The sequence below is a fragment of the Hemiscyllium ocellatum genome, chromosome 3 (genome assembly GCF_020745735.1).
Source record: "Hemiscyllium ocellatum isolate sHemOce1 chromosome 3, sHemOce1.pat.X.cur, whole genome shotgun sequence".
NCBI lineage: Eukaryota > Metazoa > Chordata > Chondrichthyes > Orectolobiformes > Hemiscylliidae > Hemiscyllium > Hemiscyllium ocellatum.
In genome coordinates this window covers 70,054,909-70,072,251 of record NC_083403.1, presented here as the reverse complement: position 1 = coordinate 70,072,251, position 17,343 = coordinate 70,054,909, and the positions used below count along the sequence as shown (strand labels likewise).

The 17,343-nt window shown below is 43.1% G+C and overlaps 1 protein-coding gene across 5 annotated transcripts in view; it reads left to right on the top strand.

Moving 5' to 3' along the window:
- The first annotated feature begins 5,550 nt into the window (after window positions 1-5,550).
- Window positions 5,551-17,343, top strand: part of fam184ab (family with sequence similarity 184 member Ab) — a 151,520-nt gene continuing 139,727 nt past the window's right edge. For all 5 annotated transcript variants that reach the window (XM_060850857.1, XM_060850850.1, XM_060850840.1 and 2 more), the window contains exon 1: window positions 5,551-6,119. In XM_060850857.1, coding sequence (XP_060706840.1) covers window positions 5,973-6,119 — 147 coding nt within the window. In that variant the 5' untranslated portion in view covers window positions 5,551-5,972. The remainder of the gene's footprint in view (window positions 6,120-17,343) is intronic.

Genomic DNA, 17,343 nt, shown 5'->3' with positions numbered 1-17,343 from the left:
CCAACTATACTCTGCTCACCTCTGAATGCACCAACAATACTATGCTCACCCCTCTATGCACCGACACTAAGTATACACTGCTCACCCCTAAATGCACCAACACCGACGATATTCTGCTCACCCCTAAATGCACCAACAGCAACTATACACCCGCTCCCCACAACGCACCAAACCAATTCTACTCCCCCACCCCACAATGCACCAACACCAACTCTACTTCCCCACCCCTCAATGCAGCAACACCAACTATACTCGGCTCACCCCGAAATGCACCAACACCAATTATATTCTGTTCACCCCTCAATGCACCAGCACCAACTATACTCCCCCACCCCTCAATGCACCAACGCTAAGTATACACTGCTCACCCCTAAATGCACCAACACCGACGATATTCTGCTCACCCCTAAATGCACCAACAGCAACTATATTCTGCTCAGCCCTCAATGCACCAACACCAACTATACTCCCCCACCCCTCAATGCACCACCGCCAAGTATACTCTGCTCACCCCTCAATGCACCAACACCAACTATACTCTCCTCACCCCTCAATGCACCAACACCATCTATACTCTGCTCACCCCTCAATGCACCAACAATACTCTGCTCACCCCTCAATGCACCAACAGCAACAATACTCTGCTCACCCCTCAATGCACCAACACCAACTATACACTGCTCACCCGTCAATGCACCAACACCAACAATACTCACCCACCGCTCAATGCACCACCACCAACTATACACCCGCATCCATCGATGCACCAACACCACCTAAACTCTGCTCACCCCTCGATGCACCAACACCAACAATAATCTGCTCATCCCCCAATGCACCAACACCAACTATACTCTCTTCACCCCCCAATTCACCAACACCAACTATATTCCCCCACCCCCAACGCACCAACACCAACTCTACTCCCCCACCCCACAATGCACCAACACCAACTATACCCTGCTCACCCCTCAAAGCACCAACACCAACTATACTCTCCTCACCACTCGATGCACCATCACCAACTGTACTCTGCTCACCCCTCAATGCACCAACAGCAACTATACTCTGCTCACCCCTCAATGCACCAATAGCAACTATACTCTGCTCATCCCTCAATGCACCAACACCAACTATACACCCGCACCCCACAACGCACCAAACCAACTCTATTTCCCCACCCCTCAATGCAGCAACACCAACTATACTCGGCTCACCCCTAAATGCGCCAACACCAATTATTTTCTGCTCACCCATCAATGCACCAACACCAACTCTACTCTCCTCACCCCTTGATGCACCAACAGCAACTTTACTCTGTTCATCCCTCAATGCACCAACAGCAACTATACACTGGCACCCTTCAATGCATCAACACCAACTCTAGTCCCCCATCCCTCAATGCAGCAACACCAACTCTACTCTGCTCACCCGTAAATGCACCAACACCAACTCTACTCCTCCACCCCTCGATGCAGAAAGACCAACAATACTCCCCCACCTTTCAATGCACTAGCACCAACTCCAGCTGCACTCTTCCCCCCCCAGTGCACCGACTCCAGCTGCACTCTTCCCCCCCCAGTGCACCTACTCCAGCTGCACTCTCCCTCCCCAGTGCACCGACTCTGGCTGTACACTCCCCCCCCCATCCCAGAGCACCAACTCCAACTGCACACTCACATCCCCAGTGCACTGACTCCAACTGCACTCTTCCACCCCACCCAGTGCACCGGCTCCAGGTGCACTCTTCCTTCCCCCCCACCTCCCACATTGCACCGACTGCGACTGCACTCTTCCCCCCCCAGTGCACCGACTCCGACTGCACTCTTCCTCCCTAGTGCACCGACTCCGACTGCACTCTTCCTCCCTAGTGCACCGACTCCAGCTGAACTCTTCCACCCCAGTGCTCCAACCGCACTCTTTCCCCCCCAGTGCTCCAACTCCAGCTGCATTCTTCAACCCCCCCAGTGCACCGACTCCGACTGCACTCTTCCCCCCCCCCCCCCTCCCCCCCAGTGCACCGACTCTGGCTGCACACTCCCCCCATCCTAGAGCACCGACTCCAACTGCACACTCACCCCTCCAATGCACCGACTCCAGCTGCACTCTGCCTCCCCAGTGCACCAACTCCAACTGCACTCTCCCCCCGCACCCAGTGCACCGGCTCCAGGTGCACTCTTATCTCCCCCCAATGCACCGACTCCGACTGCACTCTCCCCCCCAATGCACCGACTCCGACTGCACTCTCCCCCCCAATGCACCGACTCCGCCTGCACTCTCCCCCCCAATGCACCGACTCCGACTGCACTCTCCCCCCCAATGCACCGACTCCGACTGCACTCTCCCCCCCAATGCACCGACTCCGACTGCACTCTCCCCCCCAATGCACCGACTCCGACTGCACTCTCCCCCCCAATGCACCGACTCCGACTGCACTCTCCCCCCCAATGCACCGACTCCGACTGCACTCTCCCCCCCAATGCATCAACTCCGACTGCACTCTTTCCCACCAATGCACGTACTCCAGCTGCACTCTTTCCCCCATCCCAATGCACAGACTCCAGCTGCACTCTTCCCCCCCAGTGCTCCAACCCCAGTCTGCACTCATCCACCCCCGAGTGCACCGACTCCAGCTGCACTCTTTCCCCCCAGTTCATTGACTCCAACCACACTCTTCCCACCAAGCCCCCAGTGCACCGACTCCGACTGCACTCTTCCCCCCCCCCCAGTGCACCGACTCCGGCTGCACTCTTCCCAACTACACTCCCCCACCACTCGATGCACCAACACCAATTATACTCTGCTCATCCCTCAATGCCCTAACACCAACTATACACCAGCACCCTTCAATGCACCAACTCCAATTCTACTTCCCCACCCCTCGATGCAGCAACACCAACGATACTCCCCCACCTTTCAATGCTACAGCAACAACTCTACTTCCACACCGTTTCCAACTATACTCCCCCACTCCTCGATGCCCAACACCAACTCTACTCCTCCACCACTCAATGCACCAACATCAACTACACTCTGCTCACCCCTTAATGCACCAACACCAACTATACTCACCCACCCCTCGATGCACCAGCACCAACTTTACTTCCCCCACCTTTCAATGCACCAGCACCAACTCTACTCCTCTACCCCCATGCACCGATTCCAACTATATTCCCCCAACCCCCCAATGCCCAACACCAATTGAACTACCCCACCCCTGAATGCATCAACACAAACTCTACTCTCCCACCCCTCAATACACCAACACCTACTAAACACCCGTACCCCTTGATGCACCATCGCCAACTATACTCTGCTCACCACTGAATGGACCAACACCAACTATACTATGCTCACCCCTCTATGCACCGACACTAAGTATACACTGCTCACCCTCAATGCACCGACACCAAGTATACATTACTCACCCCTAAATGCACCAACATTAACAATACTCTGCTCAGCCCTCAATGCACCAACAGCAACTGTACTCTGCTCACCCCTCAATGCACCAACAGCAACAATACTCTGCTCACCCCTCAATGCACCAACACCAACTATACACTGCTCACCCCTCAATGAACCAACAGCAACAATACTCTGCTCACCCCTCAATGAACCAACACCAACGATACTCACCCACCGCTCAATGCACCAACACCAACTATACACCCGCATCCATTGATGCACCAACACCATCTAAACTCTGCTCACCCCTCGATGCACCAACACCAACTATACTCCCCCACCCCTCAATGCACCAACACCAACTATACTCTCCTCATCTCTCAATGCACCAACAGGAACTATATTCCCCCACCCCTCGATGCACCAACACCAACTCTACTCCCCCACCCCACAATGCACCAACACCAACTCTACTCCCCCACCCTTCAATGCAGCCACACCAACTACACTTGGCTCACCCCTAAATGCACCAACACCAAGTATACACTGCTCACCTGTCGATGCACCAATGCCAAATATACTCTGCTCACCCCGCAATGCACCAACACCAACTATACTCTCCTCACCCCTCAATGCACCAACACCAACTGTACTCCCCCACCTCTCAGGCACCAACGTCAACTATACTCTCTTCACCCCTCAATGCACCAGCACCAACTATATTCCCCCACCCCTCGATGCACCAACACCAACCGTACTCTGCTAACCCCTCAATGCACCAACAGCAACTATACTCTGCTCATCCCTCAATGCACCAACACCAACTATACACCGGCACCAACTCTACTCCCCCACCCCTCAATGCAGCAACACCAACTCTATTCTGCTCATCCCTAAATGCACCAACACCAATTCTACTCCCCACCCCTCGATGCAGCAACACCAACGATACTCCCCCACCTTTCAATGCACCAGCAACAACTCTACTCCCCCACACTCATGCACCGATTCCAACTATACTCCTCCACCCCTCGATGCCCAACACCAACTCTACTCCCCCACCACTCAATGCACCAACATCAACTACACTCTGCTCACCCCTTAATGTACCAACAATACTCACCCACCCCTCGATGCACCAATATCAACTATACTCCCCCACCTTCCAATGCACCAGCACCAACTCTACTCCCCCACCCCCATGCACCGATTCCAACTATATTTCCCCACCCCCCGATGCCCAACACCAATTCAACTACCCCACCCCTGAATGCATCAACACAAACTCTACTCTCCCACCCCTCAATACACCAACTATACACCCGTACCCCTCGATGCACCAACACCAACTATACTCCCCTGCCCCTCGATGCACCAGCACCAACTCCATTCCCCCACCCCTCAGTGCACCAACACCAACTATACTCTGCTCACCCCTCATTGCATTAGCACCAACGATACACCTGCACTCCTCAATGCACCAACACCAACTCTACTCCCCCATCCCTCGATTCACCAACACCAACTATACTCCACCACTGCTCATGACACCAACACCAACTATACTCCCCTACCCCTCAATGTACCAACACCAACTATACTCCCCTACCCCTCAATGTACCAACACCAACTATACTCCCCTACCCCTCAATGTACCAACACCAACTATATTCTGTTCATCCCTCAATGCACCAACACCAACTATATTCACACAACCCTCAATACACCAACTATACTCCCCCACCCCCTCCAATGCACCAACACCAACTCTACTCCCCCACCCCTCAATGCACCAATGCCAACTATACTGTACTCACCCGAGTGCACCAGCACCAACACCGACTATACTCTGCTCACCCCTCAATGCACCAACACCAACTATATCCCCCCACCCCTCAATGCACCAACACCAACTGTACATCCACATCCCCCGATGCACCAACACCAACTGTACTCCCCCATCCCTCGATGTACCAACACCATCTATACACCCGCACCCCTCAATGCACCAACACCAACTATACTCTGCTCACTCCTCAATGCACCAATACCAACTCTACTTCCCCACCCCCAATGCTCCTCCTCACCAAACAAACGCGTCGATTCCAACTGCGCTCCTTGAGTGAAGTCTGGGTAGGTACCGGAAGTGACGGCCGTGTAAACGGTCGGTGCGCTCCATGGTAACGCGAGCGCGCGCGTGTGTGTGTGTCGGGGGGAGAAACGACGAGAACAACAACAACATCGTCAGCGGCGGCTCCGGTACCGGCCTCGGGGAGGCGGCAGCGCAGCATGATCACGCCGATGATGTGCAGCCTCTGCTGCCCGTAGACCAATGGCGAAGGCACCGTTCCCGGGAGCTCCGGCTCCGAGTCACCAGCTGCAGCGGGCCGCTCTGCTCCTTCTGCCCGGTTAGTGGCTGCCTGCCTTCGGCCGGGCCGGGGAAGGGGTGGTGAGGAGAGGAGATCCCCCCCCCCCCAACCCACCCTCACTCCCACACCCGGCCGGTCCACTCGTGTCTCTCCGTTCGGTCGGTCGGTCGGTCATTGCGGGGCTGGAAGCGGAAGATGGCGACCGGAGTCAGCTGGCAGCAACATTACGGCGGAAGCGCCGGTAAAGCGGGCCCGGCGGGCGGCCATGCCGGAGCAACTGCCCCCCTGTACAACCAGGAGCTGCACCTGAAGATGAGCAAAAAGATTGCGCAGCTCACCAAGGTGATGGGCCGGGGAAGGGGGAGGTGTGGGGGAGGGGGGACGGGGAGGAATCAACCCCCAAAAAAACATCATTATTTCGGCTATTTCTCTCCATTCAGCAACACTGCCTTGTCCCACACAAAAATTACACAGCAACATGCGTTAATGCGATTTCTTTAACCTCGGCGGCATGCTCCCAATTCAAGGCCCTCCCGACCACCACAACGTTTATATTTACATTATGATAAGCAGACTAAAACACTTGTTAACTTATGAGCCAAAACAAGAAACTCGCGTATTGAGGATTGGAACTTTCCAATCTGAGTAACAATCGATTTACAATTATTATTATCACCTTCAACATTAACTTTTGACGTAGGTTTGATTTGGGAGTTATAGTCAGAACGAAATCCCATACTGGTCAGAATTTGTTTCAAATTGGATATCAGCGGAATAACTTCTATAAAGCATTGTTCACTAACGTGGTGATTCGTCTATACTAGTTAGTAGGAAAGCTCCCAAGAACTTAGATTTACAATTCAATTCTGATCTATTTATAATTAACAGAATTCGATGTACAGGTTAGGAGCAAATTACTGTAGAATGCTAGAATCTGAACTGAAAAATGCTGGAGATAAGTGAGTCAGGCAGCATCCATGGAGAGAATGCAAGCTAACTTTCCAGTCCAAACGATTCTTATCAGAGCTTGCTTTTTCTCCATGGATGTTGCCTGACCCTCTGTGATCTCCTAGATGTACAGGAAGTTGAGTGGCCATGCTAAATTGCCCATAGTGTCCAAGGATGTGCAGCCAGGTGGATTAACCATGTGAAATGCAGATGATATGCTCATTGGAGGGTTGGTGTTGACTCAATGGGCCAAATAGCCTGCATCCATAAAGATTTTATGAATTAGCAGAGTTCATCTTGCCTCAATGTTTAGATGCCAATTTCAACTTAAATTTAGAAAAGTTTATGTAAAACAATCATTGAACTAAAAGTGAACTGAATAGAGCCTGAAACTTTTTTATTTATATTTTAACTTCATTTTAACTTATTTTTTAAAAAAAAATCAGTCAGATTTGAATTTCTTTATTTATGGAGGTTTGGACTGCACAATACTAATACAGTTTTAATGTATAATCAGTTTATGAATTTGAGTAATCCTAATGATGCATTGATTGCTTTATTGGGCTTGTCTTTTGCTATCAGTTACACACGAGATTGAAACATTTTACTTTAATATCTAGCAGTAATTTTGTTAGAAATTACACTGGAGAAACCAAAGTTTGAAATGCTAATCTAATCTAAAAGATACTTTCTGCTGATTACAGAACGGTATTGATATCATACAATTGTCTCTGAAAAATAACATTTTATGTGATAAAATATTTTGAACTTTAGTTTTTAGTTGAAAGTTTCTGTGCAGAGAAGTATCTAAAACAGAAGAATTAGCTTTAAAATTGACTTTTGTGCTCATCTAATGCTGTGCATAAGGCAATATTAGAATATGTTTTTTAACTTATTCTGTGAAAGTCAAGTAATTGAACAAGCCAAAAATTGCTAATATAGACTATGTTAGGTTTAAATGGATATTTTTAACTGCTTCAGAATGCTACTTTATAATCGTCAAGAGAGGAAGCAACAGATATGTGGGTTAAGATAGCATGGTCATTTGCTGTCCTTAAGTGGCTGTAAAGCCTTGCTGTTAAGTTCATCAGAAGCTGTGGATTTATCTCTTTCATTTTACCCGTTCATTTTAGAAGATAAGAAAACTTTGATGTCCTTGTCATTGCAGAAGGTAGAAGTTGCGTGTTTATGAAATGCTGTCATGTATTAGATATAGACAACTGGGATGAAATTAATCTCTTGAAGAGTTTGAAGACTATAGGAGCATTCTTAAGAGGGCAAAGAATTGATATGAGATAACTTTATCTGCCAAGCCTAAGGATAATCCAAAGAGATTCTACAAGTGCGTTAAGAGTGAAAAAGCAATTAGAGAGGGAAGAGGGCCCCTTAAAAATCAACAAGGTTGTCTGTGTGTTGAAACTCAGTGATTGAGTGAGATACAAAATGAATATTTCACATTAGTTTTTATTGTGGAGAAAGAAACTCAGAAATAAATATTGATGTTTTGAAAACAGTTCACAGTACAGAATAGGAAGTGCTGGAGGTCTAAGAAAACACAAAGGTGAATAAATCTCTGGGACCTGATCAGGTGTATCCCAGGACATTGTGGGAAATTAGGAAGAGATTCTGGGGCCCCTAGCAGAAATATTTATATCATCTATAACCACAAGTGAAGTGTTGGAGCACTGGAGGTTGGCAAATGTTGTGCCTTTATTTAAGAAAGGGTTTTAAGGGAATTATTGACTTGTGAGCCTGACGTTCATGGTGGGTGAGTTGATGGAGGTGATTCTAAAAGATAGGATAACTTGGATTTGGAGAAGCAAGGACTGATCAGGAATGATCAGTGAAGTTTTATGCAAGGGAAATTGTGTTTCACAAAATTGAATGAGTTTTATGTAGAAGTAACCAAAAAGATTGATAAGGGCAGAGTGGCAGACGTTGTTGACATGGACTTTAATAAAGCCTTTGACAAGATTCTGTATGGTAAACTAATTAGTAAAGTTAGGGCACATGGGATTCAGGGAGACCTTGTCAAATGGATACAAAATAGCCTTTGTGACAGAAGACAAATGATGGTGGTGGAGGGTTATTCTTCAGACTGGAGGCCTGTGACCAGCATTGTTCTACAGGGATCAGTACTTGGGTCCACTTTTGTTCGTCATTATATAACCAATTTGAATGAGAATATAGGAGACATAAATTTGTGATGAAACCAAAATTGGTGGGATATAGTGGACAGTGAAGAAGCTTATCTAAAGATTACAAAGAGATCTTGATCAATTGGGTCAGTGGGCTGAGGAGTGGCAAATGGAGTTTAATTTGAATAAATGTGAAGTATTGCATTTTGGTAAAACAAACAAGAGCAGGACTTAAACAATTAATAGTAGGATACTCGGTAGTGTTGTAGAACAGAAACACTTAGGGTTTTGAAATTTGTGTCACAGGTAGACAGGGTAGTTAAAAGGGTGTTTGGCATGCTTGTGTTCATTGCTCAGACCTTTGAGTATAGGAACTGGGATGTCATATTGAGGACGTTGGTGAGGCCTCTTCAGGAGTGCTGTGTGCAGTTCTGGTCACCTTGCTGTTGGAAGGATATTATTAAACTGGAGAGGGTTCAGAAAAGATTTATAAGTTTGTTGTTGGGAATAGAGGGTTTGAGTTATTTAAATAGGCTAGGACTTTTTCACTGGAACATAGAAGGTTGAGGGGTAATCTTCGAGGTTGATAAAATTACAAGGGGCACAGATAAAATGAATAGCGAGTGCCTTTTCCTTAGGTTGGGGGAGTTCAATCCTAGGGGGAGTATTTTTAAGATGGGAAGAAAAATTTTTTAAAAAAGGATATGAAGGGCAACATTTTTTTATTCACTTTGTGTGGAATGAACTGCCAGAGGAAGTGATGGATGACGCATAGTTCCATTCAAAGTTATTTTACAAATTGCTGTACAGCCCATTTTGTATTATATCCTTAAAGTATAAACTTTGATTCTTATTTGTGGCTTATTCAATCTGCCAGGTTAGTTTTTCAGATGAGAACCTAAGATGTTGAATCATCATAGAAAATAATGGAATATCCCAGGGATAAATTAACCAATCTGCAAATGTACCGGGGGTAGGGAGCAGTGTTATTTTTACTCAAAATGTGAGTTTCCTGTGGGGCATTATGTCAAATGCATTAGAATTACAAGTAAATATAGTTTGTCACAACAAACTCTAGGTATGTGATCTTTCATCATGACTAAATATTTAATTGATGCAGATTGACCTATTTTGTAACTGTTTCAGCATTAATTAACCACAACTTCTTCGGTTTGTTACGATATCTGAAAAGACTGAACTCTGGGGGGATAAAATCTTTCCCACCAATTGATGGTAATAACTGAAGGATTTTGTGTATTCTAACAAAGTCAATATAGACTAAATATTACTTAACAGGCAACTAATATAGCAAGTTAAAGAAATGGCACGCAATACAGCAACTGAAATATGCCTTATGAAATATTTTTACATTGTCATGTTTCTGACAGATACGTAACATTAAAGATTGAGTTCCCAGTCTTCCAACAACCTCACTGCTCCCTGTCTCACTGAATTATTCTTCCTGTGTCATACCAAAATTATTCTTTCACCAGGATGGCCCACCTCACTCTTTGTTCCTTAGATCTTCAAACATTCTGCTGGTTTTGTTTATTTCTTTTCAAACAAGAAACGAGCTTTTACAAGCATTCGTATTAGTTTTTAACACATCATGCTCCTCACAGTTATAGCTGCTTTGTTCTCTGTCTTAAAAGCAGCTGTTCCTTTTCTGTGCCAATTTATACGGTGTCTTTGGTTTGTAATAGATTTAGAATTTGTTTCTAACCCCATGACATTCAGCTCATATCAGTCTGCTCCAGGGACAGTTTGACTATAATCACCAACCCCCTCTCTCGAACATTCTGTTTCACTTTAAATTAAAATTTTAAAATGTAAAGTCCTATGTTTGTGGCGAGTTTATGATGTCTGCAGAAGTTGTTGTGTTTGGATTTTTTTCATTGTTTAAAATCGATTTTCTTGCTTATCAATATAAATTGAGCACTTTTCTTAAAATCTCTTTTTAAGAATCCAAATTTAACTCAAAAACCAGAAAAGTTATGCTTTGCATCATAGTTTTATATAGCTGGTTAATTTAAAGGGTGAGATTTCCTGAAACATTTTATATAATTTATTATTTTCCTAGGTTTGATTTCAGTCAAATTCTTGCACTTTTAAGAAAGTGTTTAGTCTTCAAATGTAATTAATTTTAAGGTTAGACTAAGTCTTGAAAATAATCTTTAGTCATGATATTGTTTATTTTTTATGTAACTAGTTTAGACTTCTTCAAAGTTAACAGTGATAATATGATCAAGCTAGCATTGATTGTTTTGTTTTGCAGAAAATTGCTAATGCGTATATATTATATATGTACTCAAGTTAAGCCCTTCTTATCAACCTGCATTGCATTGGACTTTGTGATATTTACAAATATTTAATACTTCTGCTTTTTAACAAGGTTAGTTAATTTAATTTTGTAGGCTATTTTGTGGATGGTAAAGTTCTCATAAAAAATGAGTAGGAATAGGCTATTGGGCCCATTGAACCTCTTGCACCATTCAGAATGATTATGGTTGATCTGATCATGACCTTAACTCCACTTTCCTGCCTGTTGTCTATGACGCTTTGTTCTCTTAATGATCAAAAATCTGCCTAACTCAACCTTGAATACATTCAGTCACCCAGTCTCCATTGATCTCTATGGAAGGAAATTCCTCCATACTGCCATCTTAAGTGGAAACCCCTTATTTTTAAACTCTGCTGTCTATATTTGTCAAGTGCCAGGCTTCAAGGAATTCTCTGGCATGTCTCTGTTTTGCCTGTGCTAGGATGTTTACATCATTCTTTTTGAATACACGGTGTTGGTGATTTTCCTGGGCTCTGCATAATTCCTCTGCTGCAGTGTGTGTTGGCTCGTTGAAATAATGTTCTGATGCAGCTTTGTTGTGAATGTTGGGATGATTGCTTCTGTAGTTCTTCAACATCCACAAACGAAGCTGCATCAGAACATTATTTCAACGAGCCAACACACACTGCAGCACAGAGGAACTACGCAGAGCAGAGGAAAATCACTATGTATTCAAAAAGAAAGGGTACCCAATGTACGCAGTCTGCTGATTTCTCAGCAACAAACCCAAACAAGCAGACAAAACACATCCAGAAACCTAGCCATTCTCCCCTACATTAAACACATCTCGGAAATGATTGCCAGACTACTAAGACCCGCTGGCATCATGGTAGCCCACAAACCCACCAACACACTAAAATGGCATCAAATGAACTTGAAAGACCCTATATAGACAACAAGCAAAACTTTTGTCATTTACAAAATACCGTGCAAGAACTGTAACAAACACTACATTGGATACACAGGCAGAAAACCAGCCACCAGGATACATGAACACCAACTAGCCACAAAACGACATGACTTTCTCTCACTAGTGCCCTTACATACAGATAAGGAAGGACAACACTTCGACTGGGACAACACATCCATTTTAGGACAAGCCAAACAGAGACATGCATGAGAATTCCTAGAAGCATGGCATTCCAACCGGAACTCTATCAACAAACACATTGAGTTAGCCCCCATCTACTACCCCATGAGAAAAAAAACAGTCAGTTTGAAAAAAGGAAACCTATTATTTTGTCCATGTATGATTTTGCTTGATCAAAGGTAATCTAGCATTTTGCTGATTTTTGTCCAAGTGTGGGCAATTGTGTTAGGTGGTAACTAGTATGCTGCCCCAATGAGAATGCACCAGCTCCCACTGAGAGGCAAGTCCGGGTGAATATCTCATTCTCATTCTATTCAGGAAAATCATCTTATTGTGGAGTCTGTATGCAGAGAAATGGCATGTCAGTGAGGTTGAACTTAAGGGTTTTCAGAAGCTAACCTCTTCTCCCCAAGGTATCTCTGACCAAATTTTTGCTGTTAGGAATCTCACCACATTTCTTGCCAGCAAGGGACACAGGTGATTAAGGTGATGGTAAATTGTGTTCAGTTGGCCATTAATTGATCATTTCGAGTCTTAATTACTTGTGAGAAAGCTGCCCTTGGAGCTTCTCACCGAGTACATTAATTTCAGAGTTGGCAGGGAGGGGGTGAGTTTCTCTCCAGGACCAACTTTCCTCATGAACTAGGGGTACTATTGCTGTTAATCCAGAGACTCTGGTAATGTTCTTGGGATTTGGGTTCAAATTCTGCCATGGCAAATGGTGGAATTTGAATTAAATAAACCTGGAATAGAGAATCTAATTATGACCAAAATACATGTATAGTTTGTCAGAAAAAAAACTATCAGCAGAATATAATGCTTATTTTTGAATGATATTTTAATTGACCAAACATTTTGGTAGACATGCCTTATAAATAGTCTTTTATAGTGAGCGAATGCAATGTGCTACACCGATTATTTTAATCTCTAAGATGTAGTAGCATACAATATGTTTATGTTATATTAATACCATTGTATTAATCATTTGCAGAAAGGAAAATACATTGTTGGGTAATATTTGACAGTTGATAATAGCTAATATAAATAATCAAGTAGCTCAGAGTATGAATTGCATTACCGTTGATGTTCAGCGGCTCAATTTCCTCGAACCTTTTTATTTATCGTGTGCTAATTCATCTGGAATGCTTGCTGTTGCCAGTGAAATGGAAATTGAGTATTGATATTTGAAGTTAATGCAACCTACCTACATGACTGTGAAGGTATTTTCTTGCAAAAGACACATGCATCACCAAAATCTGTTAATTTTAAAACATTCTATAGACATTGCATGGCACAAAGAAAATTGTGCTTATATTTTCAAATGAGCACTAAGAATATAAAATTGCTTGCGTTTTCCTTCACCGTAATAATTTATACTGTTACTCAGATGAATTTTAGAGTCTAGCTGTGATTGAGATGCTTCATTTAATAGTGCATTGTGTGTAAGTCCACTTGGTACTGTAATATCTTTGTTTCTATAGCCCTTTTTGTGATCCTCTGTTTCTGGGTTTGATATACGCCCGTGTCCCATTTTCCACGCAGCAGTCAATGTAAATTATACCTTCCCATCACATGCTCTAAAACATTTTGAATTCCATGGTCTAAAAAAATTGCCCATTTTCTTGGACCCTCCCTTCACTATTAAAAGAATTACTCACCATTCTACTCAACCTCCTGTTCTCTTAACCATTCTAAATCATGTCATTATTGATATCCCACAACGGATTTCCCGTCTTACATTTTCTTCATCCTCTTTCCCACTTCCCTCAGTTGTTTTTCACCTCCTATCCTCCAGTCCTTTCCATTATCATCTTTCTCATTTGTCTTTGTCTCTCTTGCCAGTATGGTTTCTCTTTCCTCCCCCACCCTTAAATCCCCTAATTTCCTCCTCTTCCTTGTTCACTTATTTTCTTCAACTATTCATTTATTCCTTGTATCCTCTAACCTTGCTTGACAAGATTACTGCACTTTATGTACAGTGCTATAAGAAATTGAATCGTGCTTAATTGTAATGCTGTGAAGTGTCAAACATACAGTTTAATTATCCTTAAATAGATGTGCACAAAGGTCATATAAATATGGTAAGCAGCTACTTATGGGAGGTCATTAAAAGTCGATTAAATGGCAGCAAATTGAAACTGCCTCGGATTATTTTAAGATTGAAGAATATGTCTGTTTCAATTAATACCAAAATGAGCTTGTCTTAAAGCTGACCTGCAGAAAAAGAAAAAATAGTGATGTACCAAAAGAATAGTGCTAGTTGCAACGCTGAAAAATCTATGAGAGGGACTCAGTCGATGAGTTCTTTTTCCCCATCAGTTTTGTATGGTATATTACATAAGTTATTATGGGAATATCATATTGGAACTCCATTATAGTTTGAAATAATTGCAGACATGAGACATGATTTTATTATGGAAAGAAAGAACAACAATTATATAGTGCTTTTCAAATCCTCAATGTCCCAAACTCCTTTACAGCTAATTATTCTTGAATGAAGTCAGTGTAGCAAACACAGCTGCTACTTCTTTCTGTTTGATTTTGTAATGAGGGTGTTGCTGGCTACATCAGCATTTGTTTCTCATCATTAATGGCCCAGAGTAGTTAAGAGTCAACAACATTGCCGTGAACCTGGAGTTGCATGTAGGCCAAACTAGATATGAATGTCAGATTCCCTTGCCTACAACACATGAGTGAATCAAATGGCTTTTATGAAATCGACAGTGTTTATGTGGTCATGATTATTTTGGGTTTTATTCTGGTTTTTTTTATTCAAACTTCACCATCTTCCAAGTGTGATTTGAACTCCTGTTCTGAGAACATTAGGCAGTGTTTCTGGATTACTGAAGAAGTGAGATTATCACTCTTCTTCACACAGTAAGGTAACTTCTCAGTGCTATTTAATATTTTTCATCAGATCTTTTGCATTCTTATTATCGTTACAGCATTAATCAGTATTGCAGAAAATAACTTGAAATTGAATAACAAAAGGAGACCGTAACAAAGCAATTTTTTCCTTTTTGTCTGGAGTTTCCTACTGATTCAATTACATTGCACTAGTTTCAGGGGATTATTACCTTGTGGGAAAAACTGGAGAGATATTGTAAATGCAATAGGTTGTATTTTCTTGAAGTCAAAGTGTTAAATTTTGATTTACTCCAGATTCACTTTAGTAATTGACCTACAAATAACAGAGCTAAGACAAAAAATGCAGGTTTGCATGGATCACCGCACGACAGCCAATTATCCAACTATTGTCACTTATATCTCACACAAAGTACTAACTTTGTTTACTCAAGTCTCACGCAGTAGTGTATTACTCCATGTTAAGAAATGGTTATATGCTACAATACAATTCAAGTTCTGCAGATGGTAGAATGTTGGATTTCCAAAAAAAATTATTCTATTACTAAAGATAATCTCCGTTCTTAAGGAGGACTTCCAGAACATTGCATTGTTATGGAGGATGAATTCCATATACTGTTTAACCTATATTTTAAAATATTTTCCAATGGTAAGTGAGGCACTTGGGCCTATGTTATGACTAGGTGGGAAAGGATTGAGTTGGATCCCCTTGGTTCAACTCTTTTTGTCGGGTATAACTAAGGTTCAAGTTTTTTCTTAGCATGGATTATACTTCGTTCCAATTCAAATGCAGTTAACTATTTCTTCTATGAGCAAAAATGTACCAGTCACAAGGTTTGTTTGGGGTAAAGAGCGAATTTATGATGTTAAATATATTGCCCTGTGAAACTTGAGAAAAATAATAAAGACCCAATGTCAAAAGTTAAGGCCTTCATTCAGTCACTTGGGTGAGCAGGCAGTCACATGTACTTAAAAGGGATTGTGTCAAGTGCAGGCAGAATAAAATAATAGAGTTTACACTCCTTTGGTTGTCTGAGGTTTTGACTTAAGTCCAAGGTTTGTTGGCTGGTTTTTGTTTTGGATGTGGTCAACAATAAGTATCATTTTAAAGGTCTCAGCTCCCTGATGCTTGTTGGACTGGTTTCTTGGATACTTTTTCTTTGTGATTGTTTCTGTGAAAACTGGGCTGGTTTCTTTCAAAGGGGGAGAAAAATGAACCCAGCAAAAATCTGTCAGAAGCTCTTTGAACCACTTTTTAACATACTGCACACAATATACTCCAATAGATGCTTTCAGTCGTTGTCTAAGATGGTGTTGGTTGTTAATACCATGTTTTTCTGTTAGTGGGTGGCACAGTGGTTAGCACTGTTGCCTCACAGCGCCAGAGACCCAGGTTCAATTCCCGACTCAGGCGACTGACTGTGTGGAGTTTGCACATTCTCTCTGTGTCTGCGAGGGTTTTCTCCGGGTGCTCCGGTTTCCTCCCACAGTCCAAAGATGTAGGGGAATGGGTGTGGGTTGCGCTTCGGCGGGTCGATGTGGATTTGTTGGGCCGAAGGGCCTATTTCCACACTGTAAGTAATCTAATCTAATCTAATATCCACTACTTTGTATTTCTTCCTAAAACCATAATAGTTATAATGGATCTGGATTATCAGTTGGTTCATTTGTTCTGTCACTACAACCTTGAAGTGCCTTTTCATTTTAAGCAGATTGCTTTGTCTAATTCAAATTTGTACAGTTACAACTAGTAATAAGTTTAAAATTTATTCCTTTAAAAATAAAAGGATATAGCCTGAAGACAAATGTTAAAGCAATTATATTTTCTGTCAGTTGCTTTTTAATTCTAAAACCAACCAACCACTTCTTAACATGGGGTAATACACTACTGCGTGAGACTTGAGTAATCAAAATTAGTACTTTGCGTGAGATATAAGTGACAACAGTTGTCGTGCTGTGATCCGTGCAAACTTGCATTTTTTTGTCTTAGCTCTGTTATTTGTAGGTCATCCTAGTCCAGAATATCACAGCATGAGTTCACCTGCATGGTGTTCATGACTCCTGTGGAGAAGTGGTGAGTCACTGATGATTGTGGTGTGTAGATACACCTGCAGTAATTCCAATAATGATGCAACCTATGGCTGTGTGTGGCAAGACCAGGAAAACATTCAGGCTTGTAGGGAT